At 36.4% G+C, this 18,147-nt stretch overlaps 1 protein-coding gene across 1 annotated transcript in view; it reads right to left on the bottom strand.

The window, feature by feature from the left end:
- The window catches only part of Hcn1 (hyperpolarization activated cyclic nucleotide gated potassium channel 1), a 397,328-nt gene that overhangs the window by 84,288 nt on the left and 294,893 nt on the right, over positions 1–18,147 (bottom strand). Inside the window, exon 5 of the mRNA XM_052743322.1 lies at positions 527–673. Coding sequence (XP_052599282.1) covers positions 527–673 — 147 coding nt within the window. The remainder of the gene's footprint in view (positions 1–526; positions 674–18,147) is intronic.

Genomic DNA, 18,147 nt, shown 5'->3' with positions numbered 1-18,147 from the left:
AGGAGTGAAGTGACTGGTAGCAGAGGGGAGGGTTTGTGGAAGAGATGAGAAGAGGGTGCATGGCAAAGAGTGCCTGTTGGTGTTGCAAAAACATCTTAGTGAGATGCCAAGAGCTGATTTACTGGAAGCAGGCTAGGATCTCCTGATCCGGTTTCCAAGGATGAGCGAGAAAATGTATGAAGGCAAGGATAAACTGTCAAAAATTCAAACCAAAAAAAGGACAGCATAAAAGAATGGGATGTTGGGAACATGGGGACAATGAAGCTACCGAATGTACTTTTGAGAGTCATGAATACATTAAATGGAATAAGAGTCATAAAGGAATAATTCTCTGATATTCTTTTTGAAATGATTAGAAGTCTCTTAGGGAAGAAACAAAAAGATGAATAAAGGCAACAACTGATGTATTAGCATGTAGTTCTGATTATGCTTTTAAGTAAGTTACAACGCAGACTAAAGGACTGCCTAGAAGAATAGAAATAATTGATAATAGTGTGTCACTCATATCAAGGACAGTAAATCTTACCTCTCTCAGGGGATCATTAAGTTCATTGAGAATATTTTCCTCATCAAAGATCTTGCCTTGGTATCGGTGTTCATAGTAGTCATGTATCTTCTGGCGCATGTCAGCTGGCAACTTATGGAATGACATGTATTGTTCCACTTGCTTATACTATAAACGAAGGAGAAAATAGAAAACACTGTTAGGCCATGCTAAAAGTCATCCTGTGTGCTGTTACACCATATTCAATAACACTGGAATACTCTGTAATAAAAAGAGTAAATCCTTGCTGAGGCAGGAACTAGAGCACCAAGGTCTAATGTGCTTATGGGTGTCATACTGTATAAAGCATTTTATGTGGGTGACCATATCCTGAAAAGAATGAGATGTGGAGAAAAGGCATGACAGGAGCTCAGGGTGAATTTTGAACTGTAGCTCTGAAACAGAAATGATGGGGCCAGTATTAAGAGCAGCTGGTAGCAAAAGGCCGTGGGAGTATACAGCAGGGGACAACTATTGTTCAAAAGGTCAACCTATCAGAACCAAGGGCTCTGGTAGAGGACTAAGCCATCACACAAGGCATGTTGGAGTTATTGCCTTTTGAAGGAATTGGCTGTTTCTTGTTGTAAACTTCTTATGCAATTACAGCTATAATGTCTCCCCATTACCATGCATTTTCATAAAATGTGTGTGTGTAATCTCATGATTACATCTCAATCTTATGGGCACATATATCTGTGGGTGGTCAGGAAGATGGCTTTTCATTCAGCTGTATCATTTTGATATATAGAAAATATACTGGGATATGCTTCATAGCCAGATCCATTGTCCCATGTAACTGTAGACACTTAAAGTCTGCTTTGTTCCTTTTGCTCAGACTAACACAGAAAATAATAATCTCTCCTCAGTCTAACAGAAACTGCACACATTTGGCTCATTTTTACTTCAGAGCAAGTCCAAACTAGAGTAAAGGCCTTTGTATATAGATCATAAGCTTAAAACTATACAGTTATGCACAAAGTCAGAGTCACAGGTGTCTCACCAAGGCTTCTAACACAAAACACCCGAAGAACAGCCTCCTTATTCTTCACTTGCCCAAGTCTGCTGATAAAAAGCAAAGTCTCAGAGTTTGTCTCACTGCACCTTCTGCTCTGGTCCTGAGACCTTGGAACCTTGTGCTACTATGGTAATGGCTCCTTGTCCTCTATTCTACGAATATGCTATGACCTTGAGGGTTTTAAAATTTTTCTGCGGATTGCAAGGAGTCTCCTGCCAGAAATAAAAGGAGTCAGGCAAGAGAGGAGCTAAGAATGAAGCTGACAAGAAGATGTAGATTTAGAGGAGCAGTAGAAAAAAGAACAGCAGAGACATCTGGGGCAGAGTTTAAGCTACTTAGAACAATAAAGTGATGGACTGAAAGATCATAGTGTGCATAGATTTATTGATATACCCTCAGATAAGTAGATTCATTTGATATTCCTAAGATTAGAATTCCTGCTGCTTGTAGTGCCTTCCCCAAACTCTGGGAGAAAGTTTTTCAGGGCAGGCACCTGAAGGGCTTTTGATAGGCCAGAGTAAAATGAGGTGGGGTGGGCTCTAGGCTTTACTAGTTGAGTTGTGGAAGAACTCAAGACACTCTTGGTTGACATTTGAAAGCGGAGTCTAGTAACTTTTCCTAGCACAAAGAGTCTTAAACCTCTGACTAAGATCTGAACCTACTTAAAATTTGAATCTAGAGGCAAAAAACTTGATTATTCTTTGAAGACCATACTTTCTTAAGTGACAAAGATTGCTGGAGGAGAATATCAGTAGGAGGCTAGTTCTACAGAATTTTTATAGGCAGAGTTTAACAGATATTCGATTTCATTTAAGGGACTAATTCTAAAAATTGTTTCTAAGGCCTAAGGAGGAGAAGCTTTGGGAAAAGCTAATGATTGCATGTAATCCTAGAGATGTCTTCACTCAAGTGTCTTTTATTTTTGCATAAGCACATGTAAAATTCTGCTAAGATAACTACTCAGCTCATCAAATAGGAGCATAAGAACACAAATATTTGAGAGACTATTGGAAGAGAGAATTACAGTATCGAATCCATATCTTTAAGAATAGTTCTTCTATGGTTCATATATACATTAAACTTGGGGAGGCATTCTCCAAGTGTTCTTAATGCAGACATTCAAAAATACTATAGTTTGTATACTCTATCTATGCATCCATATTTATCTATTAATATCTATCTCTATTTATCTATCTATATCTATCTCTATATCTATTAAAACAGGGTCACTGCAGTCCTGGACTGGTTTGACCAGCCCTATTTTGAACTCACAGATATCCACCTCTTTCTGTCTCTCAAGTGCTTGGATTAATGGCATGTGCCACCATATGTGGCTCCAAAATAGTAAATTATTTTCGCTGCAATGATGATAGAATCAATATAAAAAATTTAGGTTTTTACATAGGGTAATGTTACTGAGATGATTCTTTCATTAACTAAAACACAAATGATATGTTTTGTATCTTTTTCTGATGACAGAGTCCTGGTCTATGTCTCTTTATTGGGTACACACAGTTACTGAACCTGCAATTGGTGATTGATGGCAAGCCTCACTAACTGAGAAATTTTAAGTATCAAGTAACTACAGTCTTTCACTATTTTCCTACATATAACAGGAAATCCTTTAATAGTTTATCCAGAGATTGTTTTATCAATTATTACCCTGAACTGAAATACCAATTTGTCACAAAAAATTTCTTCATTCAATAACTATACCATTTTTCATTGAAAAAGACGGAGGAGGAGGAGAAGGAGGAGGAGGAAGAGGAGGAGGAGGAGGAGGAGGAGGAGGAGGAGGAGGAGGAGGAGGAGGAGGAGGAGAAGCCGCCTATTTGAAGTGTTTAAAGCCAAGAAACCTGCATCCACCCTTCTGAAGCAACATGACATAACATTTTGATCTTATGTGTCAACTCTTCACTGCCATTGTGTATAACTGATTAATAGTTGAGGAAAATATTCATTAAATTTTGATGGAGACATCAAACTTGTATATTCTCTGGTAGCCTCCTTCAAAGGATTTGGGATTTGTTCTTCTTCCTCCTCTAAGCTGTTGGGGCACAGACGTTTCAGTGACTTCTCTATCAGACTCTATGCACGATAATGAAGGTAGCTAGATTAGAATCTGTCTTTATTTCTGGAAATTTCCTTGGGAAAAAAAAGTTTGGAATTCTGTGAGATAATCTTGATTGTAACATCCATACTAGAGTTGCATACCTAACCCCAGGAGATGGCTCTTTGGCATTTAAGCTGCCAGAAACTCAGCAAGCCAGAAACTCAGCAAGCCTCGGTTATCAAAAGTTGGGCCTATGGAGAATTTATGCTCTGGAGGGGCTCTTGGATTTTGTGTTCTTGTTAACATTGTCTTTCTCCTGTTTCATTGTGTCCTTTAATTTTAGACAAAGTTTTGTGGAATATAGTCTGCAGTCCAGTGAGTCTGAAAACATTCAACATTAGAAAAAAAATAAACCAAGGGTTGGCTTCCAAGACTCTTACACTCACTAATATGTAACCACAGATGTGTGATTAATGCTGGCCCAATCATGGTTTCATTCTTCCTTTAGTCAACTCTGCTTTTATTCCATAATGCAATGGTGCCCAACTGCTCAAAACATTAAAACTGTAACCTTGAAGCATATCATACTTTACATGTCTTATTCCTTGCCATGCTTCTCAGGCATGTGAAATGCAACAGAAAAGTGTATTACTTTACTTGGTGGAGCAAATCAATGCCTATTTGTAAAGCCTACATGCTTAAGGAAAATATCTGCTCTTTGTCCATTTATGGAATGTAAAATTGACACAGCTACAGGAGAGCATTATGCATAAAAATTTTATTGTCTTGGTTGAATATAGTTACATTTTCTTTCAAAGGTCACTTTTTCTGTACTTCAGATTATTAACTTAAGATGGTATTCAGTTGAATGACTTCTTATTTTATTGATCCAACATTATATGGATATTTATATATTTATTTATTTTCCTCCCTTTTTTATTAAGAGATTTTTCTATTCATTTTGCATATCAACCACAGATTCCCCTGTCCTTCCTCCTCCAGCCCCCCAGCCTTCCCCCTCAACCTACCCCACATTCCCACCTCCTCCAAGGCAAGATCTCCCATGGGGAGTTAGCAGAGATATTTATTATAGCTTACTCATATTGAGTTGTTTGTTTTTTTAGTACATATTACTTATTTTAATAATTCACTTTGCCTAGTAACTATATGTCTAACAATTGTGAAATGATTTATTTGGAAAACAATCTATTCACATACATAGGTGTGTGTGTGTGTGTGTGTGTGTGTGTGTGTGTGTGTGTGTGTGTGTGTGTGAATGTACTATTGTGAGTATCAGAATGTCCAGTGTCTATCTCTATTGCTCTCCACCTTACAGCCTTTAAGCAGGGTCTCTGGTTGAATGAAAACTTCTCATTGTAGTTAGTCTTGCTGGTCAGTGAGCCCTCTGTACTACCTGTTTCTCTTCCCTAAGGCTGGGATTACAGCACATGCCTGGATTGTTATGCCAGAGGTAGGGATTCAAACTCGGATCTTCATGCTTGTAGAGTAGGAGTTATTACCTAATGATCTATCTCCACAGTACTGGATCAATTGTTAAAACATCATCAAACACCACTAGCAATTAGAAATATGTATTTTTAATTTCTACCCAGATCTCCTGAATCTGAAGTCTACATTTAAGACACAGCAGGTTGAAGCTTAACAAACATTAAATTTCCAAGTCCCTTCTGTGGTGATATTGTGTTCCCCAAAATATTGTGCACCCTAATAAACTTCTCTGGGGTCAGAGACAGAACAGCCACAATATTAAACATAGAGGATAGGCAGTGGTAGCACATGCCTTTAATCCTAGCATTCCAGAGGCAGAAATCCATGTGTTCAAGGATATAGCCAAGCATGGTGACTCACTCCTTTAATTCCAGAAAGCGAGCCTTTAATCCCAGGGAGTGGTGGTAGAAAGCAGAAAGGTATATAAGGCGTGAGGACCAGAAACTAGAAGCATTTGGCTGGTTAAGCTTTCAGGCTTCTAGCAGCAGTTCAGCTGAGAGCCATTCAGATATGAGGACACAGAGGCTTCCAGTCTGAGGAAACAAGACCAGCTGAGAAGTTGGCCAGTTGAGGTTAGCTGTGGCTTATTCTGCTTCTCTGACCTTCCAGCATTCACCCCAATAACTGGCCTCAGGTTTGATTTTATTAATAAGACTCTTTAAGATTCATGCTACACCCTTCTCTATGACAAGTACCAGGTTATCTTAGGACATGAGGAAGCATATCTGAGTATGAGCAGGGAAAAATAAATTCAGTTTTTGGAAGGCTAAGTTTAAGTGGCTGATGGCACGTGGCCATGCTTATATGTAGGTCAGGCACTCAGAGAAGGAAATACACACGTCATTGATGACTAAGAGACCAAAGGATGATGTGTCAACTGAGGAGAAAGCTGGCACAATACAGAAGTGGCATTTTAAAAGCAGCTGAGATAGGGAAGTGGCTCAAGTTAAGGATATGGATAATAACTACCTAAGTTTGAGAGGAGAATTAAAAAAAATATAAGTGACAGAATCCAGAGTTTAAATGGAGAGTAGTCAATAATTAGATAGTTGAAGAAAAGGGGTGCAGGGCAGTGGGCATGAGCTTAGAAATTAGGCATCCATCTTTGATCAAACAACATTTGTAAAAGGTGGGAGATCACTTTGGCTCTTTCCCCCATACATTACAAGATTTACCAAAAAACATGGAAGTGTCACTGGCATGTTGGGTGATCAACAAAAATCATGCTTTGAAGAAGACATGTAGTGGTGTTTGGAGAATGAAATAAACTGAATGTACAAAGTTTTACATAGGCTCACAGATTAAAAAAATTAAAGACTATCAATGTTTGTGCAAGTTGTAGCAATATAGAATTTTTGAAACTTACTTAGTGCCAGATAAAAAGAGCACTTATTAAGAATTGTAGTAGCCCATCTTCAATCCCAGCCATCTTCATGTTTGGAGATGTTTTGCTTCTATTTCTTATATGGATTAACTTTAGGCATTATTTATTGGTTTATTGCCATAAAAAGGTGTTTTTCCATCTCTCATATCTCAAATCTTCCTTTACACTCTATAATTATGAACATAGTGTTTAAATCTTCCCTTGATCTCTTCTGTAAAATTACATAACAATCTACCTTCATTTACTCCTTAAAAAACTGTGGTTATAGATCAAAAGTTACAAATTGCCTCCTTCATTTCCACTTCCTAACTTGTTGCTTCTAAGAGGTGATTATAACTCCATACTCAGAACTGAAATTCAAAACCCATAATGCTTCCTTTGTTTTAAACAAAGTAAACATTGACCACAAAGCCAAGTGCAACTCTTGATGATATTGATATTTATTTTTGTGTGCTGGATTTTTAAATCACATTGTAATTTGCATGATTAGTTCTAACTTCAATCTCACTCACTCTTTCCTGACTCTATATATTGTGATAGCCACTGTGGTTTCTTTAGAAGATTTCCTGTCAGTTGCAGCCTATAACACCTATGTTGGCTTCACTGAACAAATGCTCCAAGGAAGACATAAGAAAAGGAATGTGGAATATAAGTGTCATGAATCTATGAAAACTATTAAATTTGCAATCATCTCACTAACATACATTAGCTATAAAAAGCAAAGGGTTTTATTAGGGAACTTCCATACATGTGTACTTAGATCACACTTATTCCACTCTTTTCTTTTTACCCTTTCCCACTCTTCTAGTTCCCTTCCACATACATGGCTTCCCCTTCTACTTTCATGCTTTTTCTTTTAACTAGCTCCCAGGTGATAGAAAAATGTGATGCTTGATTTTTTATGAGAGTCGCTATTTCAGTTAATATGATTATGTTCAGTTCAATCCATTTTCTTACAAATGATATAATTTCAATCTTCTTTATGGATGAGTAAAACCCCACTGTGAATATATCACATTTTATTTACCCATTCATGTGTTGAAGACCATCTGGGCTGTTTCTTAACTTGACTATTGGGAAAAGTGTCAAGATATACATGGAAATTCAAGTTTCTCTATCTGAAGCTGTCTATGATTCACTGGGGTATATACAAAGGAGTGTATGTCTGGAACATATGCAAACTCAAATTTGTGTGGGAGAGTGAATACATGCGCAAGTGTGCATACCATGTGCATGCAAGAGTGCAAGTATGCATAGCCATCTGCATGCATACTTGTGAAAGTCAGCAGCCGCTGTTGGATGTCTTTCTCAACAGCTCTCAATTTTTCACTTTTAAGACAGTCTTTCATTCCCTGATTTGGCTAAAGCAGTTGACTAGCAAGCCCAAGGGATCCTCCAGTCCTGCCAAGTACTTCACCAATCTAAGCTATCTCCCCAGCTCATAAAAGTTCTAATTTTAACTTTTTTTGAGGAATCTTCAAGCCATTTCACATCTCAATCTTGTTGATGATATATTTATGGAATCCTAGGTTGAACAACTTGAATTGGATGCCGAGCCTCTGAATTTGAGCTAAACCATCTATGCTAGCCTTGATTGATCATTTATTTAACATATCATTCATATATATTTCTTTTTTTTTTTTTTTTTTTTGGTTTTTCGAGACAGGGTTTCTCTGTGTAGCTTTGCGCCTTTCCTGGAACTCGCTATATATTTCTTTTTGACCATTCCCATTTTCCCTACTGTTTCTATATACCCTCCTGCATTTCCCATACATTCTAAATTGTTTCCTAAAATTCCTAGAAGTCGTTTTTTATCTCAAATATTTCATCCTTTACATTAGTCTAAAGTATACTAATATATGGAATTTAAAAATGGTTCTAAGATGTGAGTATATTCCTGAAATTTGGATGTTTATGAAAATGATTTTACATTCTGGGTTTAGACTCAGGATGTCTTTATTGACATTTTTTTTTTGTATACAATGCTGAATGCAAGAGAAATGCAGAACAAGCTGTGATGATTAGAAAGTGGGCAGGACTGGTAAGTGAAAATGTCAATGTTAAGTGTAACCCTGTTTTTGCATGCTCAAATCATAAAATAGAACTAAAATGATCACTGCAGGAAATAAGGAGCATGGTAAATACCAGACATTCAGCATTACAAGAAAAAAAAGTCACATTTTTTTTTATGTTTTCAGATGATTTTTAAAATACATTTTTTTTTTATTTTGGTGATGCTTGGAATTGGACCCAGGGCCTTGAAAATAATAGGTAGGTGCTCTATCAATATGCTAATATCCCTAGCCACATTTGAGTTGTTTTCACATGAAGAATATGATATCCTTTTAAAACACCAAGTCCCTGAATTATATATTTCTTCAGTTCAATTCATATGACATGTAAAAATCATGTTATGTTATACATGCCAAAGTTTCAACGATTCTTTATTTATCTGCACCTTTCTTATCACCATTTTAGTCAAAGCCACTTTATCTCTGCACTAAACTCATGGTTAACTTTCTAACTACAGGCACAGTGTCTCTGTTCCATGCCTTGCTACAATTCTGAGCTAATTTTCATGATTTGGACAGAGACTATTTTCAAAAGGGTCATTTTACTGCCCTTTTGTCCTTAAAACTCTTTAATGGCTTCTTGTTGCTTTCAGATTAAAGTCCAATTTGCTTCAGTCTATATAGCTTTCTCATCTACATGATATTCTGCTGCACCTTATACATTCATTATTGTTTCTTCCAAGTAACTCAGATATTCTTACTCAGCTATTTCTGAATCCTCCATCTAGAAAGTTCTTCAACTACATGCTTTTATGTCCAAGGTATCCTTTAATTCACTTCTCAGATCACCACACCAAGGCATATCTTGGATCCTCTACAGCATATACATGTTTGCTCCACACTTAAGAACAGTGCTGACTTTGTGTCTTAGTTATACTCAGAGCACCTGAAATTTTGTGAAAGTCAGAAAGTCATGGCCTGACATGTTTACCATTGAATCTTCTCTGATGTCTGCATATATTAAGTTCCCAGATAGTCACTGAATGAGAACCAACACTTTTATTCATCATCTGAGAAATGAAAATGAAGAATGTCTGCCATGTCTCAGTTAAAATGATGGTATTAGTGATGATCAGAGACAGGGACATTCTATCATGTAGACTGACATTTGGGTTAGTATTTTATTATTATTGGTTATCACTGCTTATTATACTATGAATATATTTTAAAATATGAAAGTTTCTTTTAAGAGTTTTAAAATTTGTTATAATAAATGTTTTTTGACAACCCATACATATATAATACACTCTGTTTACATGACCTAATTAGCTGAATCAAATTAATCATTAAAATATAATTTACAATATTTGAATTTGTGTACAAACATTCATGTCAGATGCTAATAATAATAATAATACATTATTATAAATTTAATAAAATGTGATTTACATAACTAAGTTTCACATATTTAATTTAGTAAACTTCATTGGTTTCTTCTTCAAGAAATCTTTAATTTATAAACAATTTATCTTGTTTATTATCAGGAATATTTTTAATATGGTATTTGTTTATACAGTTCACAGTGTCTGATTTATTTCTGACGTTACAAAGAAAGGAGTACATTCTTATGTATAAAACACTAGGTTTTTGTGCAAACCAGTTTACCAAGTATTATTTCTAATGGTTTGGGAGCAAGGCAGGTTCTACAAGTTATACCTTCAATCATTCCTACTGAGGAGCTTTTAACTTCTATGATAAATGAATTTCTGGTTATTTAGAAGCTAAACGGTGAGTAGACTTCAGGTGGACAGAGGTGGGAATATTAGAAATCAGGTTGTGGGGACCGAGGGAAGAGGACTGAAAGAGACTACTGGAAAGGAGGGACATTTTGCGGTCAGGTAAAAATCTGATGCAAAGCAATCTGCCAGGAATATATAAGGATGATCCCAGCTAAGACTCTTAAAGCATTAGCAGATACATAGCCTGAACTGGCCGTCTTCTGTGACCAGGGAAGTCTTCAAGTGGGGGGAATGGGAAAACAGCCCAGCCACATAATCTTAGACCTACAATCTGTCCTATCAATGGTACATGCTTGGGTGAGGGTAGCCTAGAGTTTGAGGGAGTGGCCAACCAATGACTGGTCTAGTCTAAAACCCATGCCAGGAGAATACGCCCACCCCTGACACTGTCTGGAGCACCAGGACCCACAGGCTAGACGACTATTCAGAGACCTAGAAGAAAACATGACCAGAGGAAAAAAGTATCAAAGGTTGTCTAATGATACTCTGCTACACTCATTGATTGGTGTCTAGCCCAATTGTCATTAGACAGAATTCATCCAGCAACTGATGGAAACTGATGGAGACCACAGTCAAACATTAGGCAGAGCTTGGGGAACCCTACAGGAGGAGGAAATGATTGTAGGAGCCAGGGGGGTCAAGGACACCACAAGAAAACCCACAGAATCCACTAACTTGGGCTCATAGGCGCTCACAAAGACTGAACCGACAACCAGGGAGCCTGCATGAGACTGACCTAGGTACTCTGCATATGTGTTACAGTTGTGTAGCTTGGTCCTCTTGTGAGATTCCTAACAGTGGGAACTCGGGTTGCTGCTGACTCTTTCACTAGCCTTAGGTACCCTACTCCTCACACTGTGTCACCTTGCCCAGCATTAATGCATTGTGAGGTGTTTAGTCTTACTGCAGCTTGTTATGTCATGTTTTGTTGGTATCTGTGGGAGACCTGCCCTTTAGCTAACAGAAATGGAGGAGGAGTGGATTGGGGGATGGGAACAGAGGGGAGGTGGGGGGAGGGGCTGGGAGGAGAAGAGGGGAGGGGAAACTGTGACTGGGCTTTAAAACAAACAAACAAACAAATAGAAATAGAAGGAGTTAAACAGCATAGTCATTACAGATTAAGTTACATAGTAAAGACATGAGTGGTCTTCTGATTTTGACGTCCAATATAGTAAATAGGAAAAAAAATCAAAGTAAAAACCCAAGTATAAAAAAGTATGGTTGTAAAGTAGCCCGCTCACAGTTTAGTCATATGTTTTCATTTTACCTCTGTTTTTATTTTCTTTTAGTGTAAGTATGAAGTGACACACGGGCTTTCTAACAGTGATTGATTCTTTCAGGCCTGAAGATATTGGGCTGGCCTTGTTGGTAAATCCCCATAAAAGTAGAAAAATTACAACAGAAAATATTACAAGGTAAAAGTCTGGTGTTCTTTCCAAGAGTGATTTCTTCCCAGGTAGACATTGCCCTCTCCTTTGCAGAAGCTGGCTCTGCATTCAGATATTCACTGTACACTCTTTTATGGCTCTTGTAAACTTTTAAAATAAAATTAATAGTAAGAAATATCGAGTATGTTATAAATAAATATAAATACAGCAAAGATTGGTAAACAGTAGAATCTATATAGATACTTCTTGATGCTCAGGGTTTTTTAAAATTACTTCTCTTGAGCAGTTTAGTGTTTACTATAATTACAAATGTGTCTTCTTTTCATTCTTTTTTATTTTATTAGTTAACAAGAGATAGTAGTGTGTGTTGTCTTATTTTAACAGCTGTGGTTCATCTAGCCTCACACTGCCTCAAAAATGGAAAGACTCCTAAAATGTGATCAAGCATGATACTATCTATAAAATACACACACACACACACACACACACACACACACACATATCTTCCTGGTGCCGCTGACATTCTGTACCAATTTGAATTCTTTGCTTTTCTCATTCATTTCTATGGACTTTTTGTAAAAAATTTTTCTTTTAGTGAGAATGGATTTTTTTTATATACAATATATTTTAGTTACAGTATCTCTTTTCCCAATTCCTCCAAAATCCATATATGACCTCCCTTCCCATCCAAATCTACACCCTTCTCTCTGTCCTTATAAAACAAATAAGCATGTAAAAAGTAATAATAAAATAAAACAAAATCAAGCAAAGTGTAATAGGACAAAACAAACAAACAGAATAAGAAAAGCAAAAGAAAAGGTACTCGAAACACATACAGACATAGAGACACACATGTTTGCACTCATGGGAATCCCATAAAACACAAAACTGGAAACCATAAAATTTCCTAAGTCTCTGGAATTTTTTAGCAACAGCAGAGGCTACACAAATTCCCTGTGGCTTGTGGATTGGGACTTTTGGTTAAGGAAAATGCACAAAAGTATTAGAGATAAAAACTATGTTATGCACATATGATCTGAAAGAGGAAGGAAAAAATGCTGAGTGCAGCAAGAGAGGTCATTTAATGATCCGAATTTCTATTGCTATTTATTTTTATTGACTTTCTATAGATACATATGTTTTGTTGTCTTACATCCATTGAGATAATAATACAGAAAAGAAGCAACTCTCAAGTTGAAAATCAAAGGAAGAAGATACTTTATACAGATGTCAGGTAATACTTTGTTTAGGCAGAGTTGTGCATTATGAGAATTTTGCAAATCTATCAAATTTAATGCGGTGTTGGGCAATGATAATAGTAATGACAATGTTTATATAATAACTTAAAGCTTCCAGAAAGCACTTGGTCTTCTGACAACTTCAAGAGTCACAAAACACATGGTTTTATTTGTGCCTTCACAAAGATCCTGAGAAATGCCTGGAGTAAGTACAGTGCTTAAGGCAAAAGCAATTTCACTGTGTCTCCAGACTCTCAAACATTGTTCATATTTCTGTGTATTAACTGTTGCATAATGGTGATGTAGGTAATGAAAGCCAGCTGCTACTGACATTATTATTTCTTAAAGACTTCTAGATGATTTCAATATTCTGCTCAGCTTGAGAATAAGAGTAATGCATTCAGAAGTCTGGCATATAAGAAAAATGGGACAGACAAGGACTTAAAGAAAATATCAAATCCTACCTTGGACCAGAAAATAAAATTAAATTACGTGTCTAACCTAGTAGTTCCCCGGGAGAAAAGACTGTGGCTGGAAGATACGGTGGGGTATGTAGAGGGCAAGGACTACATTTCAGATTAATAGAAGGTTAAAAAATTTCAAAGTGTATTTGTGTTTTGTGAAGTTGTATTTATCACAAAATTGTGAAAGTGAAAGTGAACAATGGTGGATTGAAGAAAATAGTGAAAGGCAGTAATAGAAGGAGAGAGATGTAAGATGCCCTTCAAAGGGTAAGATCTCAGGAGAGATATGCACTTTCTCATTTGCCTGTAATGTAATTTGTGGTCTTCTTTCCAACATACTTGAAACTCTGTCATTCTGTTAATCATTAGTAATAAGAACAAATTGGCCATTTAAATGAACTGGGAACCTTTTTCTATTGGCAAAATTTGAGGAACCAATGTGTATCTAGGGGGTGAGAATAACCCCATTATCCATGGCTCCCCTTAAGATGTTGAAGAGGAGAGGCAGTATATGGTGGGAAATTTGCCCTTTGGAGAAAGAGATGTGAATTCAAATTTCACATCTATCCCTTTTTCCTATTTCATGCCTTAAAGTAGTAACTTGACTCTCTTCATCTTCTGTTCCTCCATCTCATAAAATGGTATGATAAGGTACCTAGATAGCATTGAAGAGCAAAATACGATCTGGTATATTCTAGTGCTAAATGAATTTCAGTTTCCTGGGTTATGGGCATTTTAATTCAAAAGAATTTACTGCAAAGGCACAAACAAGGATGCATATGAAATGTGCTAAGCTCAACAGATCAGAGATAAAAGTGCTCATAAATACATCATACTTTTTAAGTAAAAAGGACATGAAAGTATTACTTTGTGTTCCTTGGATGTCACAGTCAGAGGGGCCTGCAATCCTGCAGGCATTTCTGTCAGTTAAGACCTCCTTGTCTGCCTCTGCCCTCATGGTACAGTAAATGGGGCATGTTGAGCATAATTCAAGTTGTCATGGAGGGTTCATCACAATCATTGGAAGCAACATTCTTTATACAAACTCTAGTAGGTGTGTCTGGATTATCCCCAATGTTGAAATGCTTTTCCTAATGTTTTCAGTTGATTTCTTGTCCCCTGTGCTCCTGAAATATAGAGTGTCCTGATTTCTCCACTTCTTTCTCTTGCCTTGGGCTGCAGGCATTTCTTCAGCTCCTTTGTGCCTGATCTCTTTATGTTCTCGTCTTTAGTTTTCCTGTAACTTTCCAGTCACTCTGGGACCTGACTTGCACAGAATCACCTGCAACCCATTCTTTGCAGCCTTAGTAATTAGAGTGCTTGCAAAAATAAACTTCCAGCAAGCACGGTGGTTGATTCTTCGGAAAGCCAATTAAAATGTTACCTGTTTGAAAAGGCAAAAATATGCAAACACTTCTTGTAACTACACGTTGACACCGATTCCCAGGACTCAGGGGAATTTTAGTTTAATTATTTCTGACTTTGTGATCAAAAATATCAGGTGGCTGTGTGATTGGGTGTCATTAAGTGTACACAGTGGCCAGCCAACTAATTTGCAGCTCTAAAATACAAAATTGGTGGAAATAAAATCACCCATGAGGGTGGTATAGAAAGATGATATTTGTTTAAGAAATAATCCTTGGCATAAGTAATTAAGGTCATTCATATAGAATAAAAACGGTCAGGTTATTCTAAGAAAAGTGGTCTCTTTGTACTTTGTCCCTAGCCAGTATTACACATTAATGAATTATGTGCATAAAGATGACCCAGAAGACACTTTAAGTGTCTTTTGGATCATGTCAGCGAGATTAACATATATTTAGTATAAAAGAGACATTGAGAGCTGGAGGGCACCATGGAGATAATTGTTTCCAATCCTCTCATTTCACAGATGAGCAGAAGAAGCCCAGGGTGGAGAATTCATTTTCGCAGGTTTTAAATCTAGTTAGTAAATGTCAGAGATAAAGCCAGTTCTCTGAATTCTTAATGGGCACTCTTTTCTGTTTTCATCAGTGCCACCCTACTATTTGGTATGGTTAATTATCCTTTGGTATTTCCCAGCACTTGTGTTAGGTATTTATATTTCTCTTAACTATAATAATTTGTAAACCAGGACAATAATTTTTGACACTTCTGGATAAAGAGACACTATGGCCAGAAAGAGAAAGCTTCTCACTCTGGAACAGCAGTGTATTCCATTTAAGATTGAAGCTGGATTTTGACCCAGGCAACATCAGAACACATTCTCCAGCCCTTACTGGGAGATTAAAGACACTTCTCCCAATATGGAGTAAGAGATAGTTCCCCATGCATCAAACTATGAATCCATCCATGCCAAAAACCTCCATGGTTTTCCTCCTTTTTTTAAATGGCATCATCCTTCTCATATGAAAAATTACTTGGCACAATTTTACTTTCTGAGGTCAGTAATCATATACAGAAGGAGCACTCTCTTGCTTTCTTAAAGTGAACCTTATGCTAAGGTTTGTTTTGTCTTGTATTTTGATTAGTTGAAATCACAATAAAGAAATCAAAGACACTGGCCTGATTCAAGTTTTGCAAGCTAGTATAAATATGAATAAACTTTTATAACCAAAATTAATTCAATGTAATGATGCATTTCTTGATAGTCACAAATGTCTCATAAAGTCTTCTGTATTCTGTACAAATATATATACAAAATATATTGTGGCTATTATAATATGGGTATTGAATGCCTTCACAAATACCATGATTAAAGATTTGCTCCCACCAAAGGGAGGTATTAGGGGGTGGGATACCTTGAAGAGGTGGGGTCTGGCAAGAGATTTGTAGCCATGTTTAGACTTACTCCAGAAGTGTGGAGTGGGACATTGGGCTCTCTTCTTTGCTTCCTGGCCAGAAGGTCACTGATTGTTGCCCTTCATTTTATACTACACATTTGACAGAGATTTTGCTATCTCTCCCCTGGCCTAAAAGTCAAAGGATATGAGTGATCATGACTCAGAACTAACTTATAGAACAAGAATAGTCATGAACCAAATAACTTTTTATATGTATATGATAAAGATCTCAGGGAATTTATTGCAGTGATGGGAAGCTTACTAACACAGTGGTAATACAATATAAGCAAATCTTTTATGCATATGTTTATATTCAAGTTTCCTGGGAATTAAGAGAGTGAGATAGCCTAATGCTTGTATAAACTAAGATTAGTTTTCTTACTCGATTTAAAATAAGAACACAATTAAAATGTTACTTCCTTTTCCAGAAGAACAGCAGAGCATATGAATGTACTGTGAACATAGTCACTATTAACAGCTGTCTTTACTCATCCTGAATCATAGTGTTTTCCTCTATTGGAAAGCCATTATAAAGTCACCTAGTGCTATCCCAGGGAACAAAGCTACATTCCTTATTTGATTTCTTACTATTAAATCATGTAAGGATCTCAATAATAATAAGATTAGTATTTCCTGAATTGAAAGCAGTTTCCTATAAGTTTTTTTTAAATAAATCATATGTCCTGTAAAATCCAATGCATTTGAAAATAACAGCATTTTCCAGAAAAATTCTAGAAGTTCTCAAAACTAATAGGAATGTATAAGATAAACCAAGCAAGGTTCTACTATCAGGTAAAAATAATTCATCCTATTGATGGACATGAATAAAACAGTTTGCAGAGACTGCCCGACTTGTTTCCATACTTTTATGGAGAAACTTAAGCAGAGACCAATGCCATTATCCCAGTGACAAAAAGTGTCCATTTTCAACTGTAACAACAGAGTCAAGAGAACAAGTATGCTAATAATATTTCTAAAAATGCAACTAATTTGCCATTTACATTGAAATCTTCTGGCAATTGTTGCTCTGACCATTTTCTGATAACTTTGGTATGCCTTCCCATCACCACTTCTCTTTTGAAGCAATTATAATTTTACAAAAATGCCCTCAAATAATTCAATATTTTAATTTTATAACATGAATATATAATTTAAAAATCTCCAATTAGATTTTAATTCCATAACGCACTAAGAATGCCATCCCTGTTTATCCACTTAAAACCATGTGGGTCATTTCCAGATAATGTAAGAGTACTGAATATTTTTCACCAATATTTTAATAGCAATATATACATGATCCTTCTTTTCTTTGATAAATCCAAGTAGTATTTCCACTCTCTTCAGTTAGTGACAGAGGAGAGTTTACACTTCTGAGAAATCCCTAAGAACTTGCTGCAGAAACTACGTGGAATTTATTATTATAACTATTTTCTAAAATAGAAAATGGTTTGTGGCTTAGAAAATTTTATAGTCTACTTATCCTCCAACCTCTCTACCTTTTAAATTTGTAAATTAACTCATTTAGGATTTTGCTGGGAAAATTCTTAGTTTAAAGTTCTATGAAGTATCAGATACTTTGAAAACGTGTAAATGCAAATGTTTTCTGTTCAAGAAAATGAAAATTACATGTGAAGGTCTGCTGGATGGCTATAATACAATAGATACCTCAACAATGCCTCTATTATAGCAAATGCAGCCAAAGGAAGGCAATGGTAAGCCTGTGCTATGCTATTCAAGTCAAAATAACCCATAAATTTGTATGTAACACTGGCAAAGCCGAAGTTTTCAAGGTAAATTTTGCTAATTTTAGCCACACTCAACTTCTAATATTATCGCTCATCTAATACCTCAGCTTGCCTAATATAGTGATTAACTATGGAAGAATCTGATTATCTTACTCATCAAATATTTGGCCTTTT

Source organism: Peromyscus californicus, unplaced genomic scaffold (assembly GCF_007827085.1).
Source record: "Peromyscus californicus insignis strain IS unplaced genomic scaffold, ASM782708v3 Scaffold_18__1_contigs__length_77618521, whole genome shotgun sequence".
Classification (NCBI taxonomy): Eukaryota; Metazoa; Chordata; class Mammalia; order Rodentia; family Cricetidae; genus Peromyscus; species Peromyscus californicus.
The sequence above is the reverse complement of the archived record's forward strand: the minus strand, read 5'-3'. Positions and strand labels throughout refer to the sequence as shown.